Raw genomic sequence first — 16,354 nt, forward strand, 5'->3', positions numbered from 1 at the left:
CGTCGTTGTGCTCGCAGCGAGCCTGAGCCGCGGCGGCGGCGGCGGCGGGCGGAGGGGGTCCCCGCCGCCGGTCTGGGTGCGGGGCGCCGGGAAAGTGCTCGGAGCCGCCGCCGGGCTGGGGCGCGGGAGGGGGCTGCGCCGCCGGGCGCCGAGGCGCTGCCGCCTGGAATGAGGAGGAGGAGGAAGAGGGGATGCGCCCGCCCGCCCGCCCGCCTGGAGATGGCTCTCGGAGCGCCTAACGCGATGGGACTGAATGGGGTCGGCAGCCTCCGCACGGCCGAGCGGGAGCAGCAGCAGCAGCAGCCGCAGCGCTGAGCCTCGGAGGGCGGCTGCCGCGTGGTTGTTCGCTATTTTTTGGGGGGTTTTTTATTTCGGGGGGGGGGACGACGACGACGAAGAGTGCTTTTTTTTTTTTTTTTTTTTTTTTTTCGGGTGCAAAGCCCGGACTTTGCAAAACAATCCCCGCCCCCAGGAGGATATTTAATCTGCAGCAGGAATCGCCGCTCGCCGAGGCAAACTTGCGAAGGGGAGCGGGGCGCTGGGCCAGGCGGGCGCCCCCGGCCCGCAGGATGCGTGTCCCCTCCCCGGCCGCCGCTCCTGGGACGAGGCTTTCGGCTGCACCGAGCGGGGCTGGACTCTTTATGGACACGCTCACCCACCGGAGGGCGATTCGGGCATAAAGAGCGACACGAACTCTGCTTCGGTGCTGGAAGCTGCCCCTGCCGCTGAACAGCTGCTCGCCCCCTGCTTCTGTCCTGGTTTCGAAAGGGGATCCTGAGCTCTTCTGCCTTTTTTTGTTGTTGTTGTTGTTGTTGTAAATTGTTGCATGAATTTTGTTTTAGGTGGTTGTCTTTTCCGGCTGGCTTGGCTGTTTTGGGGTCTTGTGGACTACTGACTGCCGTAACAGCACCGCCACCTCTCGCCATGGCCAGCCCCACAGATAATAACGAGGGCTTCTTCTCGGATGTCAGAAAGGTGGGTTACTTGCGCAAACCCAAGAGCATGCATAAACGCTTTTTCGTGCTGAGGGCAGCCAGCGAGTCTGGACCCGCCCGGCTGGAGTATTACGAGAATGAGAAGAAATGGAGACACAAGTCAGGGGCCCCCAAGCGCTCCATCCCACTGGAAAGCTGCTTCAACATCAACAAACGGGCTGACTCCAAGAACAAGCACCTGGTGGCCCTCTACACCAAGGACGAGCACTTTGCCATTGCGGCTGACAGCGAGCCCGAGCAGGAGAGCTGGTACCAAGCGCTGCTGCAGTTGCACAACCGGGCCAAGGGCCACCACCACCTCCACCACCATCACCACCACCACCACAGCGATGTCACCTTTGGAGGCAGCAGCGTGGGGCTGGGGGAGGCGGGAGAGGACAGCTATGGCGAGGTAGCCCCTGGCCCGGCTTTTAAGGAGGTTTGGCAAGTAATCCTGAAGCCGAAGGGGCTAGGCCAGACAAAGAACCTGATTGGCATCTACCGCCTGTGCCTGACTAACAAGACCATCAGCTTTGTGAAGCTGAACTCCGATGCGGCTGCTGTGGTGCTGCAGCTGCTCAATATCCGCCGATGCGGTCACTCCGAGAACTTCTTCTTCATTGAGGTGGGGCGCTCGGCTGTGACCGGGCCCGGCGAGTTCTGGATGCAAGTGGATGACTCGGTGGTGGCGCAGAACATGCACGAAACCATCCTGGAGGCCATGCGAGCCATGAGTGAGGAATTCCGGCCCCGCAGCAAGAGCCAGTCCTCCTCCAACTGTTCCAACCCCATTTCTGTGCCCCTCCGTAGTAGGCACCACATCAACAACCCTCCGCCCAGCCAAGTGGGGCTCAGTCGCCGCTCCAGGACTGAGAGTGTCACGGCCACCTCTCCTGCCGGCGGAGGGGGTGGAGGCGCGGGTGGCAAACCCAGCTCTTTCCGGGTTCGCGCATCAAGCGACGGGGAAGGCACGATGTCAAGGCCTGCCTCCGTGGATGGCAGCCCAGTTAGTCCCAGCGCCAACCGGACACACTCGCATAGACATCGTGGCAACTCCAGGCTCCATCCTCCGCTCAACCACAGCCGTTCCATCCCGATGCCTTCCTCGCGCTGCTCTCCTTCAGCCACCAGCCCTGTCAGCCTGTCATCAAGTAGCACCAGTGGCCATGGCTCCACGTCAGACTGCCTATTTCCACGACGGTCTAGTGCTTCAGTTTCTGGCTCCCCGAGCGATGGCGGATTTATTTCTTCTGATGAGTATGGTTCTAGCCCGTGTGACTTTCGCAGCTCTTTTCGCAGTGTCACCCCAGATTCGTTGGGGCACACCCCGCCAGCTAGGGGCGATGAAGAGCTCAACTACATCTGCATGGGGGGGAAGGCCACCTCATCTTGCTGCAGCCTGGCAGCTCCCAATGGCCACTTCATCCCACGCACCTGCCACCCGCAGCAGCAGCCCCGCTACCCTGGTACGCCGTGCTGTCCCCGAGGTGGCAGCGAGGACGCTGCCGACTTGGAGAAGGCCTTCAGAAAGCGGACTCACTCTGCAGGTACTTCACCCACCATCTCCCACCAGAAGACCCCCTCGCAGTCTTCAGTGGCCTCCATTGAGGAGTACACAGAGATGTTGCCTTCGTACCCCTGTGGCGGTGGCCGGCTGCCCTCCTACCGGCACTCTGCCTTTGTGCCCACTCACTCCTACCCAGAGGAGTGTCTGGAGATGCACCACCTGGATGGCGGCCACCATCGGACCAACTCCGCCCCTCACACAGACGATGGCTACATGCCCATGTCACCTGGCGTGGCCCCCGTCCCCAGCGGTGGGGCGCCCCCCAAGGGCGGTGACTACATGCCCATGAGTCCTAAGAGTGTGTCGGCCCCACAGCAGATCATCAACCCCGGCAGGGGGGGCCGCCACCCTCCAGCCACGGTGGACTCCAACGGCTACATGATGATGTCCCCCAGCGGCAGCTACTCCCCAGACAGTGGCTCCGCAGGCTACGGCAAGATCTGGACGAATGGCGCCGGCCACCACCCGAAGCTCTCGGTGGAGAGCAATGAGGGGAAGCTCCCTTGTGGCGGCAGCGACTACATCAACATGTCCCCGGCCAGCGGCTCCACCACCAGCACACCACCTGACTGCTACTTTGGGGGTGCGGGGCAGCCGGGCGTCGAGGAGGCTGCTGCTGCGGCCCACCACAAGCCCATCTACTCCTACTTCTCGCTGCCACGCTCCTTCAAGCACGTGCACCGGCGCGGTGGCGGGGCAGCGGGTGAGGAGGGCAGCCCCCAGCCCCGCGTTGCCCTTGGTTCCAGCCGCCTCCTGTACGCTGCTGAGGACTCATCCTCCTCTACCAGCAGTGACAGCCTGGGCGGCGGTGGTGGCGGCCCTGACGGTGTCCCCTTGTCCCACCCGCAGCCGCCGCGCAAGGTGGACACGGCCGTGCAGACCAAGGGCCGCCTGGCGCGACCCACGCGCCTGTCGCTCGGCGGCCCCAAGGCCAGCACCCTGCCGCGGGCCCGGGAGCAGCCCCCGCTGCTGCTGCCCCCGGAGCCCAAGAGCCCGGGCGAGTACGTCAACATCGAGTTCATCGCCGGCGACAAGCCACCCTTCCCTGCGGCCGCCCTGGGCCTGCCACGGCCGCTGGGGAGCGAGGCCGCTGAGGAGTACATGAACATGGAGCTGGGCCCGCGGGCGGCCCCCGCGGCCCCCTCTGGCCGGGACTACGTGACCATGCGGCTGGGGGGCTCCTGCTCCGACAGCCCCTCGCCCTCCTCGCCAGCCCTGCTGCTGGGTTATGCCGATAAACCCCCGGCGGTGGCTTCCCCGGAGCTGGCGGCGGCAGCGCCTCCGCGCTCCTCGTCCTCCTCCCTGCTCGGGGGGCCTGGCGCGGGCAGCGCCTTCACCCGCGTCAGCCTCAGCCCCGGCCGCACGCCCAGCGCCAAAGTGATCCGTGCCGACCCGCAGGGCGGCCGCCGGCGGCACAGCTCGGAGACCTTCTCCTCCACGCCAACTGCTGCCCGTGGGGCGCCGGGGGGCTGCCCCGGGGCACCGTTCCCCTGCGGGGGTGCGGGAGGAGCCGAGGAGGTGAAGCGCCACAGCTCAGCCTCCTTTGACAACGTGTGGCTGCGGCCCGCTGCTGGGGAGGCGGCCGGAGCCCCCGCTGCCCGCAGGGAGCCCGGGGCTGCCCCCGCCGTGGAGAACGGGCTCAATTACATTGACCTGGACCTGGTGAAGGATTTTGGGCACCGCCGCCACCACCACCACCACCACCACCACCAGCTGCACCCCGCCGCCGAGGGCGCCTCCCTGTCGGGGGGGAAGCCCCCGCCACCGCCGCAGCCCAAGTCCCCGAGCCAGCCTCGTGGGAGCGGCCACCCCAGCGATGACTCGAGCGCATACGCCAGCATCAGCTTCCAGAAGCGGGAGGAGATGTAGGAGCCAGGCGCCAGCCAGGGAAGGTGAGCCCCGCCGCCGGCACCGGGCTCCCTGGGGGCGCCGGGACCCTCACGGTGGGCATCAGGGAAGGGTGGGTGGCTCTGAGTCCCTTTGGGGTGGCTCTGAGTCCCTTTGGGGTGGCTCTGAGTCCCTTTGGGGTGGCTCTGAGTCCCTTTGGGGTGGCTCTGCCGCCCGTCTGCACCCAGGTTCCTGCTGCCTGGCCTTGTTGCAGGCTGCCTGAGGGTGCAGCATCCTGGAGGTGGGGGACAGGGTCCCCTCTGGTGAGGGTGCTCCTGCTGAGACAGAGATGGGACTTGGTTGTGGCACTGCCTCGTCTCCTCAGCAATTAGGATTGGGTGTATTTCAGAAGCGGGTGTAGGAAATGAGCAAGTGAAGTAGCTGGGGGCATAGAGCTGGAAATGGGAAGCTTGCATTTTAATCCCTGTTTGGTCAGTAATCGCTCTTGTGGCCGGGGTAAGGCAGCGACCCACACCAACTCTTGTTATCCCGCACATGAAGCACGGCTAATGGCACCTACCTCATAGGGCTGTGATGGGTGCCGATTCAGCTTTGCTTGGAAAGGGCTGTGAATTTGAGAAAGATTTGAAAGTCTTCAAAGCCCTGTATCCATCCCTCGTGCTTCAGCTGATAGGAAGCGTGGCTGTCTGGGGCTTGCAGCAGGGTTACAGACTGCATGAGAAAACAGGCCCTCAGAACGGTGCCTTTGCCATTGGCTGCATTGCTGTGCTTTATTTTCCCTTACAACTTTCCTCTTTTAATTTGGGAAAATCTTTGGCCAGGCTGCCACACCTTGGTTCCAGGCGCAAGGTGAGCAGCATCACAAGCACTGTGATGCCCCTGCCGCGTAGCAGCACAGAGCTGGGGGCCCAGGAGGCACGTTACGGTGCGTGCGGGTGGGTCCTCGTGAAAGGGTCCTCGAGCACTGGCGGCTAGCTGCACTGTATTTGAGCAGCAGCAGGTATCACTATGAGTGTATACGCGGAGATATGAGGGGCTGAATCCCATACGGCTGTTTATTATTTTACTGGAAGCACAATAATGTTTGTACTGTGCGTTCACTCGGTGTGCAGGAGTGCTGGGAGCCGGTGTTGGAAAGGTGCCTGGGATCATCACTTCCGTGTTACTGTGGGACATGTTTATATACCTGAACAAAGGTGAAACAAGCTCTCCATATTTGCTGCTTAGCACTCCCACCATTGCCTGTCAGAGCAATGCGGTGAGAAGTACTGCTCTTAGGTGAGCTGTGAACGGCAGATTCATTGCAGCGTTCGAGGTGAGGCTTCACCTGAGCACGGGTACTGCAGGTGTGCTTCGAGTGGTGCCTGTAGGAAACAATCATTTCCGTGGCTGTGTGACAGGAGCGTGCTGGCTGTCACAGTACTTGGTGAGCAGCCCTACCCACCACGCCTTTCCTCTCTTCTGGAGGTGCTTTCAGGCGGCTGTCTGGGCTGGCCGTGTCGTGCTGCCCTGACCTGTGAGCGCCGAGCTCCTGCTGTGGGGATGTTCACCAGAGGATGCAGCGTGTTGTGCTCACGTCGGTGGGTGTATTGCTATTTTCTCCTGTTGTGTGCTAAGATGGGGGGAACAAGCGGGAGAGAAAATCCACTGCTGAGATCTGGATGAATGCTAAATGTGTGAGAGGAAGAGAATGCAGGTCTGAGGAGGAGCAGTGCCGCAGCTGGTTACTTGCACAGATTTTTGCACCTGCGCTGCTTACGTTGCTGCAGACACCTTGCCTTAATCGATCCAGTGTGTCACTGCTCGTGTAAAAGCTGCAGCAGATTTTCCACCCAGGAGACAGGGAGATCCCCGCTGTGCTGTGGGATCAGGACAGGAGAGAGACAGGAAGGCACCGCGCAGTTGCTCGCAGAGAAGCGTGGTGAAAGGTAGTGTCTAGTGGAATCCTTGCCATCTGAAGTTGGTTCTTATTTCCCCGAATTAGGATTGGACTAAGCGAGCACGGCTTCTGGGAGGCCGGGAAGAGTTGGTTTGTAATTATGCGGGGAGTCAGCAGCCGAGCCTGTTCCCGTGCCCTCCCCTTTATGCAGCTCGGCTGCTCGCAGCTTGCTCAGACGTTAACTCGTTGGGCTCCTGTTTCCCACGCTGCATTTCTTACCATCAGCTGCAGCTTTCCTCAGAGTTCAGCCCGACTAGCTCATCTTCTTGAGTGTGTTAAGGAAAAAAACTGTGTTACACCACGTTGACATCTGTTTTTAGACCAGTCCTCAGACCTTTTCGGCTTTGCGGGTGGAACTGGGGTTAGGCAGGGGAATCGGCCCGTGTAGGGCACACGTTATGCCATCCTTAAGAAAAGCTGCCCGGAGGTGAGTGATTTATAGGCCTGCACACAGTCTGCTTGCACATGCCTGCAGAAGCTGCTGAGCACCTCAAGCTAAACCGTTCTCTTGTGAGTGGGGAGCGCTGCAGGTCCCAGGGCTCTGCGTGCCCTCCCCAAGGAGCTGCTGAGCATTGCCCCGCGCTGCTCCTGCAGGCACGGGCTGTGAGGGCAGGGGGGCTGCGAGGGCAGGGGGGCTGCTCCTGCTGCTGCTTCTCCTCATGCTGCCTGAGCAGCGTGGAGTAGCAAGGGGAAGCCACCTGGGCCGTTTGCAGGTACAGCAGAGAAGGGAGAACGTCAGGACCTGGGGAGGGAGAGGCAAAGCTGCAGGTGTTGGAATCAGGGGTGGGGAAGGCTGCTTTAAGTGCCCTTTCTTTGTTCTCCATGTCTGTTGTAGCTGTGGGCTGTTACTTAACGCTTGTAATCTCAGAAGTGGCAGAAGGACTGCACGTGCTATTTCTTTACTTTCTTTTTTCTCCCTTTCCATAAAGCAGTCTTCCTTCCCTCCTCCCCAGCAAAGGCCAAAACTATCTGGATCACTCTTGCTTTACCCATTCGGGAATTTTCTGTTCCAGACTACAAGGCAAGGACCTCACATGTTTGCCATTCAGCTCCCAGTGGGTAAAATGATTGCTGTTGCTTTGCTGCAAGCCAGCTTGCTCCTCTCTTCCTTGCTGCCCTGTCCTTTCCCCCACCCCTGCCACTTCCAGGCTGCTGAGGCATTACCTTCTGCAGGGGTTTTGTCCTCGTTCAAGTGGTACTTATTTCTCCTAACATTAAAGATAGTAGGTGAAATAATCATTGATTTGCAAATTTAAAAAAAAAATATATAAAAGCTCTCCCATCCATAGCACTTCTCTGCACTCCCCCTCAAATCCCATTGCTTTCCCTGTTCTGTGTTCCTGGCTGCGTTGTAACGTGTGGCCCTGCCCTAGCTGCCTTTCTTCTCTCATCCTTTTAAAAGTTCAGTGGTTGACAAGCTGCCCTGCAAGCTCCTCTGCCCACACATTTCCCTCTACTTGTGAGAAGTGGATATTGCTACGTGTGCGGAGCCCAGCCGGTGGCTCCTTGGTGCCTAGGTCCCATGGCAGGTGGACTTCCATGCATCAGTGGCCAAATCCTGCTGGAAAACACTGGCCTGTGAGGCGAGGAAGCTGAGGCTGTAGCTGGGGGGAGTGGTGTTGCTGTAAGGCATTTTCCTCCTGCTCAGGATTTTGCATGCACAGATGAGCAGATAGCGCGGATGTGCTTCTTACCTGCTTTTGGAGTTGCTGTGAGAAGAGAAACCTCCTAGAATTAGCAGGGGTATGAAGATGAGCTGCTGAGAGCTTGTGTTCAGAGAATACAGTCAAAAAATATTCCAGAAAGGAAACCATTAGACGTTGGCTCTTGAGAAACAGGAAAGGCTGAAGCAGGATGGCAGAATGAATCCAGGTACGTGGCTTTGATCTCCAGAGCTTCAAAGCAGAGACATTATTCCCCCGCCTCATTTCCATTTCGTTGATGAGTCTGAGAACTTGTGAAAGTGAGCACTAATAACACTGAATGGAATATGTGCAGCCCGAGCAAGTGGTAACTTGGCTCCCTCGCAGCCTTAACGATGCCTCTCTGCCCGGCGCGTGGTGGGCGTTTGGGTGCTGGAGGAAACCAGCACGCAGGGCGAGGACGTCTGGAAGGTGCCCCTGCCTCGTGTCCGCCTCCAGTTAAAGCAAAGCGCTGCTGCGGTGAAAAGCTCGAACGTATGTTTTGCTTCTGAAAATACACATAATGGTAAACAGAGAATACCTCGGGTGATCCGTGGCTGGTGTATCTGGAATGGTTTGTTGGCGCGTTGCTGGCTTTTTTTGCTTTATTTATTTTTTAATAGTTTTCAATAGTTGGTTTTGCTTCCTCGAGCTAGAAGCTTAAGGTGGAACAACTTAAACACAGCAATTGCCAAAACAAGACGTGTACCATTAAAATAAGTTTTGGGGGGAGGTTGTTTCCAGAACTGAAAGAACAGAAGTTTCCCTCGTTTTGGGTCAGCACCAACACAAATACCAGTACATTATGAAACTTTTCCATGCTCTATGGGTGTGCTGTAGACAAAACAGTCGATTTCTTACTGTATGCACACACCAGTTTTCCCCATACCTAATTATTTGCCAAAATTGAGCCTCTGTCTCCACATACTTGCATATTTGCAGTTCTCCTGCATAACAAGACCACAAGCTTATTATTAATGCCTTTCTTTTTTTTTTTTTTTTTTTCTTTTCATTCTTTCATAATTGAGGCTGTAGATCAGTTCCTTTAATACAGCTACATTGCGTTTTAGTATTGATTTATTCCCTCCCTCCCTTGATTTTAATGACAGGCTTCTTAAGAGTTTTCTTTTTTGTTTTCCTGGCTTAAAAATTGCAGCCGTATGATTTATAAACCAACGCAGTAGATAATGAAGTACTATCTGGAATTCTCCAGCCCATAGGTTTCCTACTTACTCAATATTTTCAAATTTAAACCACGTTCAGAAACCAGTTCAAATGAAACAGGGCATTGCAGGGCCAGGAGGATGCTCGTTTTTAGCCAGCAGCTGCGGCGAGTCATGTGTTTCCTTAGATAACACTGGCAAATGGGGAATTACAACCCCTGAACAAAACGCAGCAAGCAGCTCGGGAGGAGGAATGCCGACCGACTGACACCCCTAGTGTGTTGTGTTGTTTCAGGGATGCTTCATGTTAGCTGCAATTTTGCTATTCACTGGGACTATCCAGTCCTTCGTGACTATAGATACGTAAGTGCAAGTACCCAACTAAAGAGTGCTTGAATATTCTTTCAGACAAGTTGCAGTCAGTTTGCAATTGCTTGCTTGTGAATAAATTTTTTGTTTATATACAAAAATCGCTTGTACAATACTCAGAAGAGAACACGTCCACTTTCAGAGATTCAGTAAAGTCACCAGAGAAAGTAAACTTAAAAAAAACATGCTTTAGTGTCCAGTGATCTGGCAGAAATACAGATAGACTTTTCCAAAACTAATTAGACACCGGATTTAATCTCTGTTCCAAGTAGCACTGGAAACTAGTTACTGCGTTTGATTGACAGTTTTGACATACATTAGGTAAAAGGTAGGAGGGAAAATGGGAGAGATGCTGTTGCTGGGCCCCCTACTGTGGCTGGAGGAGAAACTGTGGGATGCTGACATGAGATAATGGGAGCTGGAGGCACTGACCGGGGAGCAGCTGTAGAAACTGGTAGGGCAGGGAGCTGGGAGTGGGGCACAGAAAGGACGTGGGGGGGCACAGAGGAGCTGTGGCATGATGGTGTGGGTGGACAGAGCGGCAGGGTGCTTGTGATCCGATGGGAGTTGGGGTGTTGGTGAGGGAAAGTTTGAGGAATTGTAGAGAGAAAGGCAGAAAGCCTATGTACACACAAAGAGCTTATTCCAGAGGTGCTCCTTTAGCATGGTGCTGCAGTTTCTTGGAGGTGTTTTTACTTCTATATTTTTCTTTTCACCTTTATAACCAGTAGACATTATTTAGAAAGCATATGTACCCCTTACTTGTGATGAGATTTGAGTTTTATATATTATTTGGTCGGTTTGCTGGCCTTAACAGGATGATGTGCATTGGTAAGGTAAGCCGAGTTTGCCTCAGGCTCTTCTTTCCGGAGTTCTTTGTCTTCTAGCATCCCTGTCACAACCACAACAGTAAACCACAGCTAGGGATATGAGTTGAGTACAAAGCAAATAAGAATGAGTGACTTTTAGCATGGGAAAGAATCTTGTTATTGTAAAACGTGTAGTGAAAGGAGACCTGTATTCACACAGACTTTATTTCATGGCAGCATCTTCTTTATACTGTACTGCTCGGACAGTTATGATAAATTGATTTAAAATGAGGTTCACTAGTGTTTTGTGATTTGTCTTCTGGATTAGTAAGTATAGATTCCCTTAAAACTCTTCAGTGTACAGAATATCTTGTAAAAGAAGATTTAAAATGGCAAAAATGTTACGGCTTGTTACAGCAGATCTTGAGGTTTTCATTTTGTGGTGAAAACAGCAATGCAAATATGTTAATATTAACAAATGTATATAAATTCCCAATTTGTCAGAGCGCTAAGAGCTGGCTTTTGGCCTTCCATATGTAATAAGACATATCAGAGTACCTATTTGTGAAAGCGAGTAGCGGCTTTCTGTTTCTACATCATTCTGTGGTTTAGATAAACGGGGATCATGATGGTTGTTATTCTGACTTCATGAGATAAAGGTAACGAAGGAGAGATGTCAGTAACTTAAAAAAGATTCTGAAGCTTAACAGCTTTATTCTCCACTTACAGAAATATTGAGAAATGTAACAAAAGCCAAGGTGTGAACAGATAAAGGAGATTTAAATAAGTCTGGCGCTTGTAACTAACTAAAAGATGTCTTGATATATATCTCTCTGATCATGTTTGACACATCTAGGTCATGTTCTCTGAAGACTATTATTAGAGATTTAACCTTGGGTAATTGCAAACTGTATTTTCTTCAGAGGAGGTTTTGATCGGGTGGGTGGGACAGCGAAAGTTTGTTTGTGTTCAGCTGCTTGTAGGAATTCGGGAGCCTAGTTAAAAGACCTGCTGTCAGCCGCCTGAGCCGTGTGATGAGGGGCACCGCTCCTGTGCCGCAGCACGGAAGATTTGCCTGTGTATATTTTGACAACTGTTGTAAAACTCCATTTATTTGGGAGCTGGGGATGTGCAAAAAATATCCTATTAAATTTTCAAGTAAGATGCACTTCAGGGGGAAAGGAATCAGGCTGTAAGTGTTTCACTCCTTACAGCTAGTAGGGCTATTGAAGTGTGTTTTTGCGTCTGAACTGTCTGCTGATACATGGTGCAAATGCAGGAAGGCAGTAGTGTGGGAGCATCTGGGGGTTTCTTTTAATTTACTGTGTATTTTTTGTTTGTTTGTTTTCCAGTCTGCGGAGGTTGGATAGTTGTAAGTTGCTAGGGCGCCTAAGCATGGGACAAGTTTTCTTTGAAATACAGAATGAAGAAAAACGTGTCATATCCATCAGCCTTGATTCTTGTCAGCTTTCAGTGATCTGGCGTTTGGTGTGGTGCACGGTGCTTGCTAAAGCACACCTATGGGGCAGCGGCTCCTTAGGCTGGCTCTGCAGGGGCTGCCCTACAGCCGAGCAGTTCCCTGAAGAGATGGGGAAAAAAAAAGCTGGAGTGAAGGAGATTAAGCCAAACCAGAAAAATCTTCAACAAACAACAACCAAAACAACCCCAAGCCACCTTCATCCTCCTCACGAGCTGATGGGCACATGGACATCAGCAGTAACATCGTTGTTGAGCAGTGTCTAGACACGTGTCTTCGTCAAGAGAATGGAAGAAGCTCCTGGAGCATAGATGGAGGTAGCAGGTTGGCTGAGTTCATTGCTGCTCTTGCAGCATTTACTGGTTTGAGTCCTGCTGCTTATCAGCTGTAAGTGACTGTGGAGGAGGGGGGCGGGGAGCTGGAGCTGTGACTTTCTTGCTTCAGGTCAGACCCCAGTTTCCCGTTCCCTGCGCTGCATGCGAGATGCAGAAAGACGTGCTGACAGCAGATCATGTCAGGGAGGGTATCTAGATTAAAGCACTGGATGGTGATTCATCTTCAGCATAGCTGGCCTGCTTTTGGAGAACAGGTTACGTGTTAGAAAAGATATTTTTTACCCCTAGAGAACAGGAACAAGCAACCTTCTAGGTTGGATATATCCTTGAGGATATTTCCTTCCATAGTATTGTTGCATTTCATGGTGGGTGAAATGCAACAATACTATGTTGACCAGTGCGGGTAGCACAGCTGCGTGGCAGTAGAAAGAGGTGGGGTCTGTGCTCCCTGGGGACAGCGACAGGACCCGAGGGACTGGCACGGAGCTGGGACAGGGGAGGGTCAGGCTGGGGGTTAGGGAAAGGTTCTGCACCCAGAGGTGGTCGGGCACTGAACTGGCTCTTCAGGGCAGTGGTCGCAGCACTGAGCTGCTGGAGTTCAGGGAGCGTTTGGGCAGTGCTCTCAGACACGTGGCCTGGTTTTGGGGTGGTCCTGTGTGGAGTCAGGGGTTGGACTCGATGGTCCGTGTGGGTCCCTTCCAACCTGGGACATTTTGTGACTCTGTGGCACCTAGGCTTGCTCAGAGGGTTCAGAAGGACTCAGATGTCCACAGGGTGAGGTACTGCTCGTCGTGGTGGGGATGAAGATCTCTGCAATGGCTACGTGAAGAGCGAGCAATGCTCGTCTTCCCGCAGGGATAGTCAATTCAAGCTACACAATTTTCATCTGCTGAAAATGAGTGACAATTGAAATCCTTAGTATGGTCAGAATGTGGTTTGGGCAGGTGTGATCTGCTTTGGTAAAGGTGAAAAAAATGCCTCCCTTAACCTGCTCCACTTACTCTGTTTCTCTTATTGACTTCTCTGCTTGCAAAGCACAGGCACAGTGCACCAGCCTTTCTTGCTTTGCTGTGTTACAGTGTTTGTAGCACTTTGTCCATGTTTGATTTTCTGCATTGCAGAACAAAGTTGAGTATTATTTTTTTTTAAGTAATGGCAACTAGACTTCAGAATAATAAGTATTTATTCCTTAATAATAAGTATTTTAGCCCTTAAAAGCAACGGAAAGTGCACGAGTACTAGATAGCTAATGGCTTGATCACATACGTGATCCATATGAACCAGAGGTAAGGAAACCCTAGCATTTTACAGCTTAGGTGTGCCGAAGCAACCAGAACCAGAGGGAACTCCCCCTCTGCCTTGGTTGAGGAATCTCCACAAGCAGGCTGGCTGCTGCAGCTGGGGTGCGGGCCTGCAAGGCGTTGGGGCAGATGTAAGCAGCACGCTGTGCTGAGAAGGGTGGGCTCACCTTGGCCTTTGCTCCTGCTGCTCCTTTTGTTCTGCCTTCGGGGGAGGCAGGCGGCGTGCAGGGATGCCTGCATCGTTCTGCCTTATTTTTCGGCTGGCGTGGGGAGCAGAGCGAGCCTGTGACAGGTCAGGGAGCTGCACCAGCCACGGAGATGTGGCCAGGACCAGGGGCATCTGCAGCAGTTGTGCCTTGACTCGTTCTGTACAAGTAACAGTGACTGTAGTTAGGTCGGCGTATTATTTAGTAACTTGTTTATATTTTCCCATTTTGCACATAACAGCATGCAGTTTTCTGAGAAAGGGCAAAATAAAAAGTATAAAGAGGAATTTAGTTTGTTTAGGAAGCTGTAGGTTGAAAGCTGTAAATATTTTTCTTATTGAAAGTTAATATTTGTCCTAGCATCAATATTTTGGAAATAATCTTGTATTTTGTTGACTTTACATAATCATCTGGCCAACATGAGCTGAGTGTGCTGGCAGTCCTTGGACGTCCTGATCGGGGTGTGCAGCCCTGTGCCATTTCCACCGATCTCAGTTTGGGGGCCCAGAGGCAGACGATGCTGAGCAGAAGAAGGGAGAGGTGGTGGGAGCAGGACAGGTCCCGGCCGGCTCCCCTCCCCTCCCAGCACCCCGCTAGGAACCGCTGTAGGTCGAGCACGTAAATGGTGAAACTTCATTCTTACATGGGCCAGCGAAGCTGAGGAGCTTGTACGCAGCTCAGCCTCGAATGCTTTAAACAATGTTCAGGAACAAAACTTTCGTACAGGTTTCATTCTTCTTGGTGTGAAACTTCTTTTCCTCGCGAGCTGTGGTGCAAGGGAAAAGCCCTTCTGGAGGTGTGCAGGCATGTAGCTAGGGCATGTTTTTTCAGGCCTTTGAACTAGGTTAGGAATGTGTCTCAAGATGGAAGAATGAATAGTTATTTGGTGCTTTTAGCCTCCGGGCTCGAAGCCAGCGAGAGGAATGTTATTGTGTCTTCGGAGCCTGGTGCACGCCAGCCTGTGTTGAGCAGGGGCTGGCACGGCTCGGCGTCACCCGCGCCCGGCCACCCGGGGGTGTTTCTTTGGGTGGGAAGCTCTGGGAAACGGGGTGCATCTTTTCAGTGAGGGACTACCCCTCAGGTACCGGCTTAGCAAAGCTCTCGGGTTACCCCGATGCGATTCCCTGGGCACGCATCCCCTTTCTTCCCTCCGCTCCGTGGAGTGCTTTTCCGGGAAGAGAATAAATATTTACATTTCTCTCAGATTCTGTTTTGACCCTGAGGTGGTGGTAGCACGTCCCTGGAGAGAAAAGCAAGCTGAGGCTGAGAAAGTAGGGTGGTTCAGGTTGGAATAACTTTTGGAATGTTTTCCGAAAAATAAACCTGGGTTTGGAACTAAATGTGCTTTAATATACCAATATTAGCTAAACTAAGACGGACCTGTTTGGTCACTGTAACTATCGAATATTTAGGGAAATCAAAGCTATTGCTGTAGCGAGCATGATTGAAGAAGTATCCAGAATCGGGGCTTCAAATGCTAAAAACTCATTTTTGAGAACAGCAGCTGCTATGGTAGATACTCAGAGAACTTCGTTTTGATTTTAATATACAGCTAGTGTGATTATGTGAGTAGTATATTCAGAGTTGAGTGAGATCAGCTGAAATTGAAAAGATGGGAAAAAAGATTTATTTTCTGCAGTTGTTCAGTTTAAAACAACCAAAAAAACCCATTTACTAAATCTGAAATTGGGAGTCCATAATAACCTAGCCCATTCAGTTTCATCTACTAAATGTGGAATCAGCTTTAAAAACATAAATTGTAATTAAATGCAAGGTTTATTTTGTTAAGCAACTTCTTTATGTATCCAGGATGTTTTGTTAGTTTCTACTTGACTGATAACTAAGCACAGAGCATGCTATCAACATTTCATCCTCGTTTTCATTCACATACAGCTTGAGGAGTCATAAATACGAAATTTAACCAACGAGCAAATGGTGACTTGCATTGGCCGTTAATTTTTATTGATCGAGAATCTGCATAAATATACACTAATGGCATTGTCTAACTGGAGACTACACCAAATGCTAAATTAAAAGGTTGTATTGCAAATCAGCATGATTTACTGGTTATCGCCCTTTGAGAATGACCATTAAGAACATAAAAAAGATAAGTTTCCTCATTTGCTAATCTAAATTTGATTATTTTAATCACTTTAATTTGAATTAATCCACCGTGAAGTCAAGTGTCAGTACATACATGATAATTAAATATATTTGAACTGATATGATCAAGCAGAAATCGAGCGTAGCCACAGAAGAGACCTGGTTACAGGACCTCGCGTGATCTGAGGGAGGAGAGCAGACAGCACGTGGCATGGTGAGAGGTCGTGATGGCGCGAGGAGAGGACAAACCACAAGGACAGAGAACTGGAGCTTCAGTGTGATGAAGGATAAGAGCATAGAGGCGTTTCACGAAGTTATAGAAGGCAACGTTGTGTAGGCAGGGGTACAGGGAAAGAGTGAGCAAAAGGAGAAACTGGAATGGGGCTGGGAGCTCACATTTCAGTCAGTGTAATTGGGCTTTAATGGCTTGGATGAATCATAATCTCTTAGCTTGATAGGCTGTTATAAAATTTTAAACATAGGTATGAATGAAGTTACTTACGCTGATTTCATTGTGTGCTTGCAGTAGTAGGAAGCGTTGACGTGCCAAGGATTGTTAGAGGAAAAAAAATGGTGTAAGA

General features: G+C 52.3%; 1 protein-coding gene across 1 annotated transcript in view; it reads left to right on the forward strand.

Annotated features, from left to right (window-relative positions):
- Positions 1–407: 407 nt before the first annotated feature.
- The window catches only part of IRS1 (insulin receptor substrate 1), a 50,899-nt gene continuing 34,952 nt past the window's right edge, over positions 408–16,354 (forward strand). The window contains 3 exon segments of the mRNA XM_084528828.1: positions 408–1,264; positions 1,267–1,333; positions 1,335–4,433. Coding sequence (XP_084384954.1) covers positions 925–1,264; positions 1,267–1,333; positions 1,335–4,410 — 3,483 coding nt within the window. The 5' untranslated portion in view covers positions 408–924 and the 3' untranslated portion in view covers positions 4,411–4,433.

Source organism: Aythya ferina, assembly GCF_964211825.1.
Source record: "Aythya ferina genome assembly, chromosome: 9".
Classification (NCBI taxonomy): Eukaryota; Metazoa; Chordata; class Aves; order Anseriformes; family Anatidae; genus Aythya; species Aythya ferina.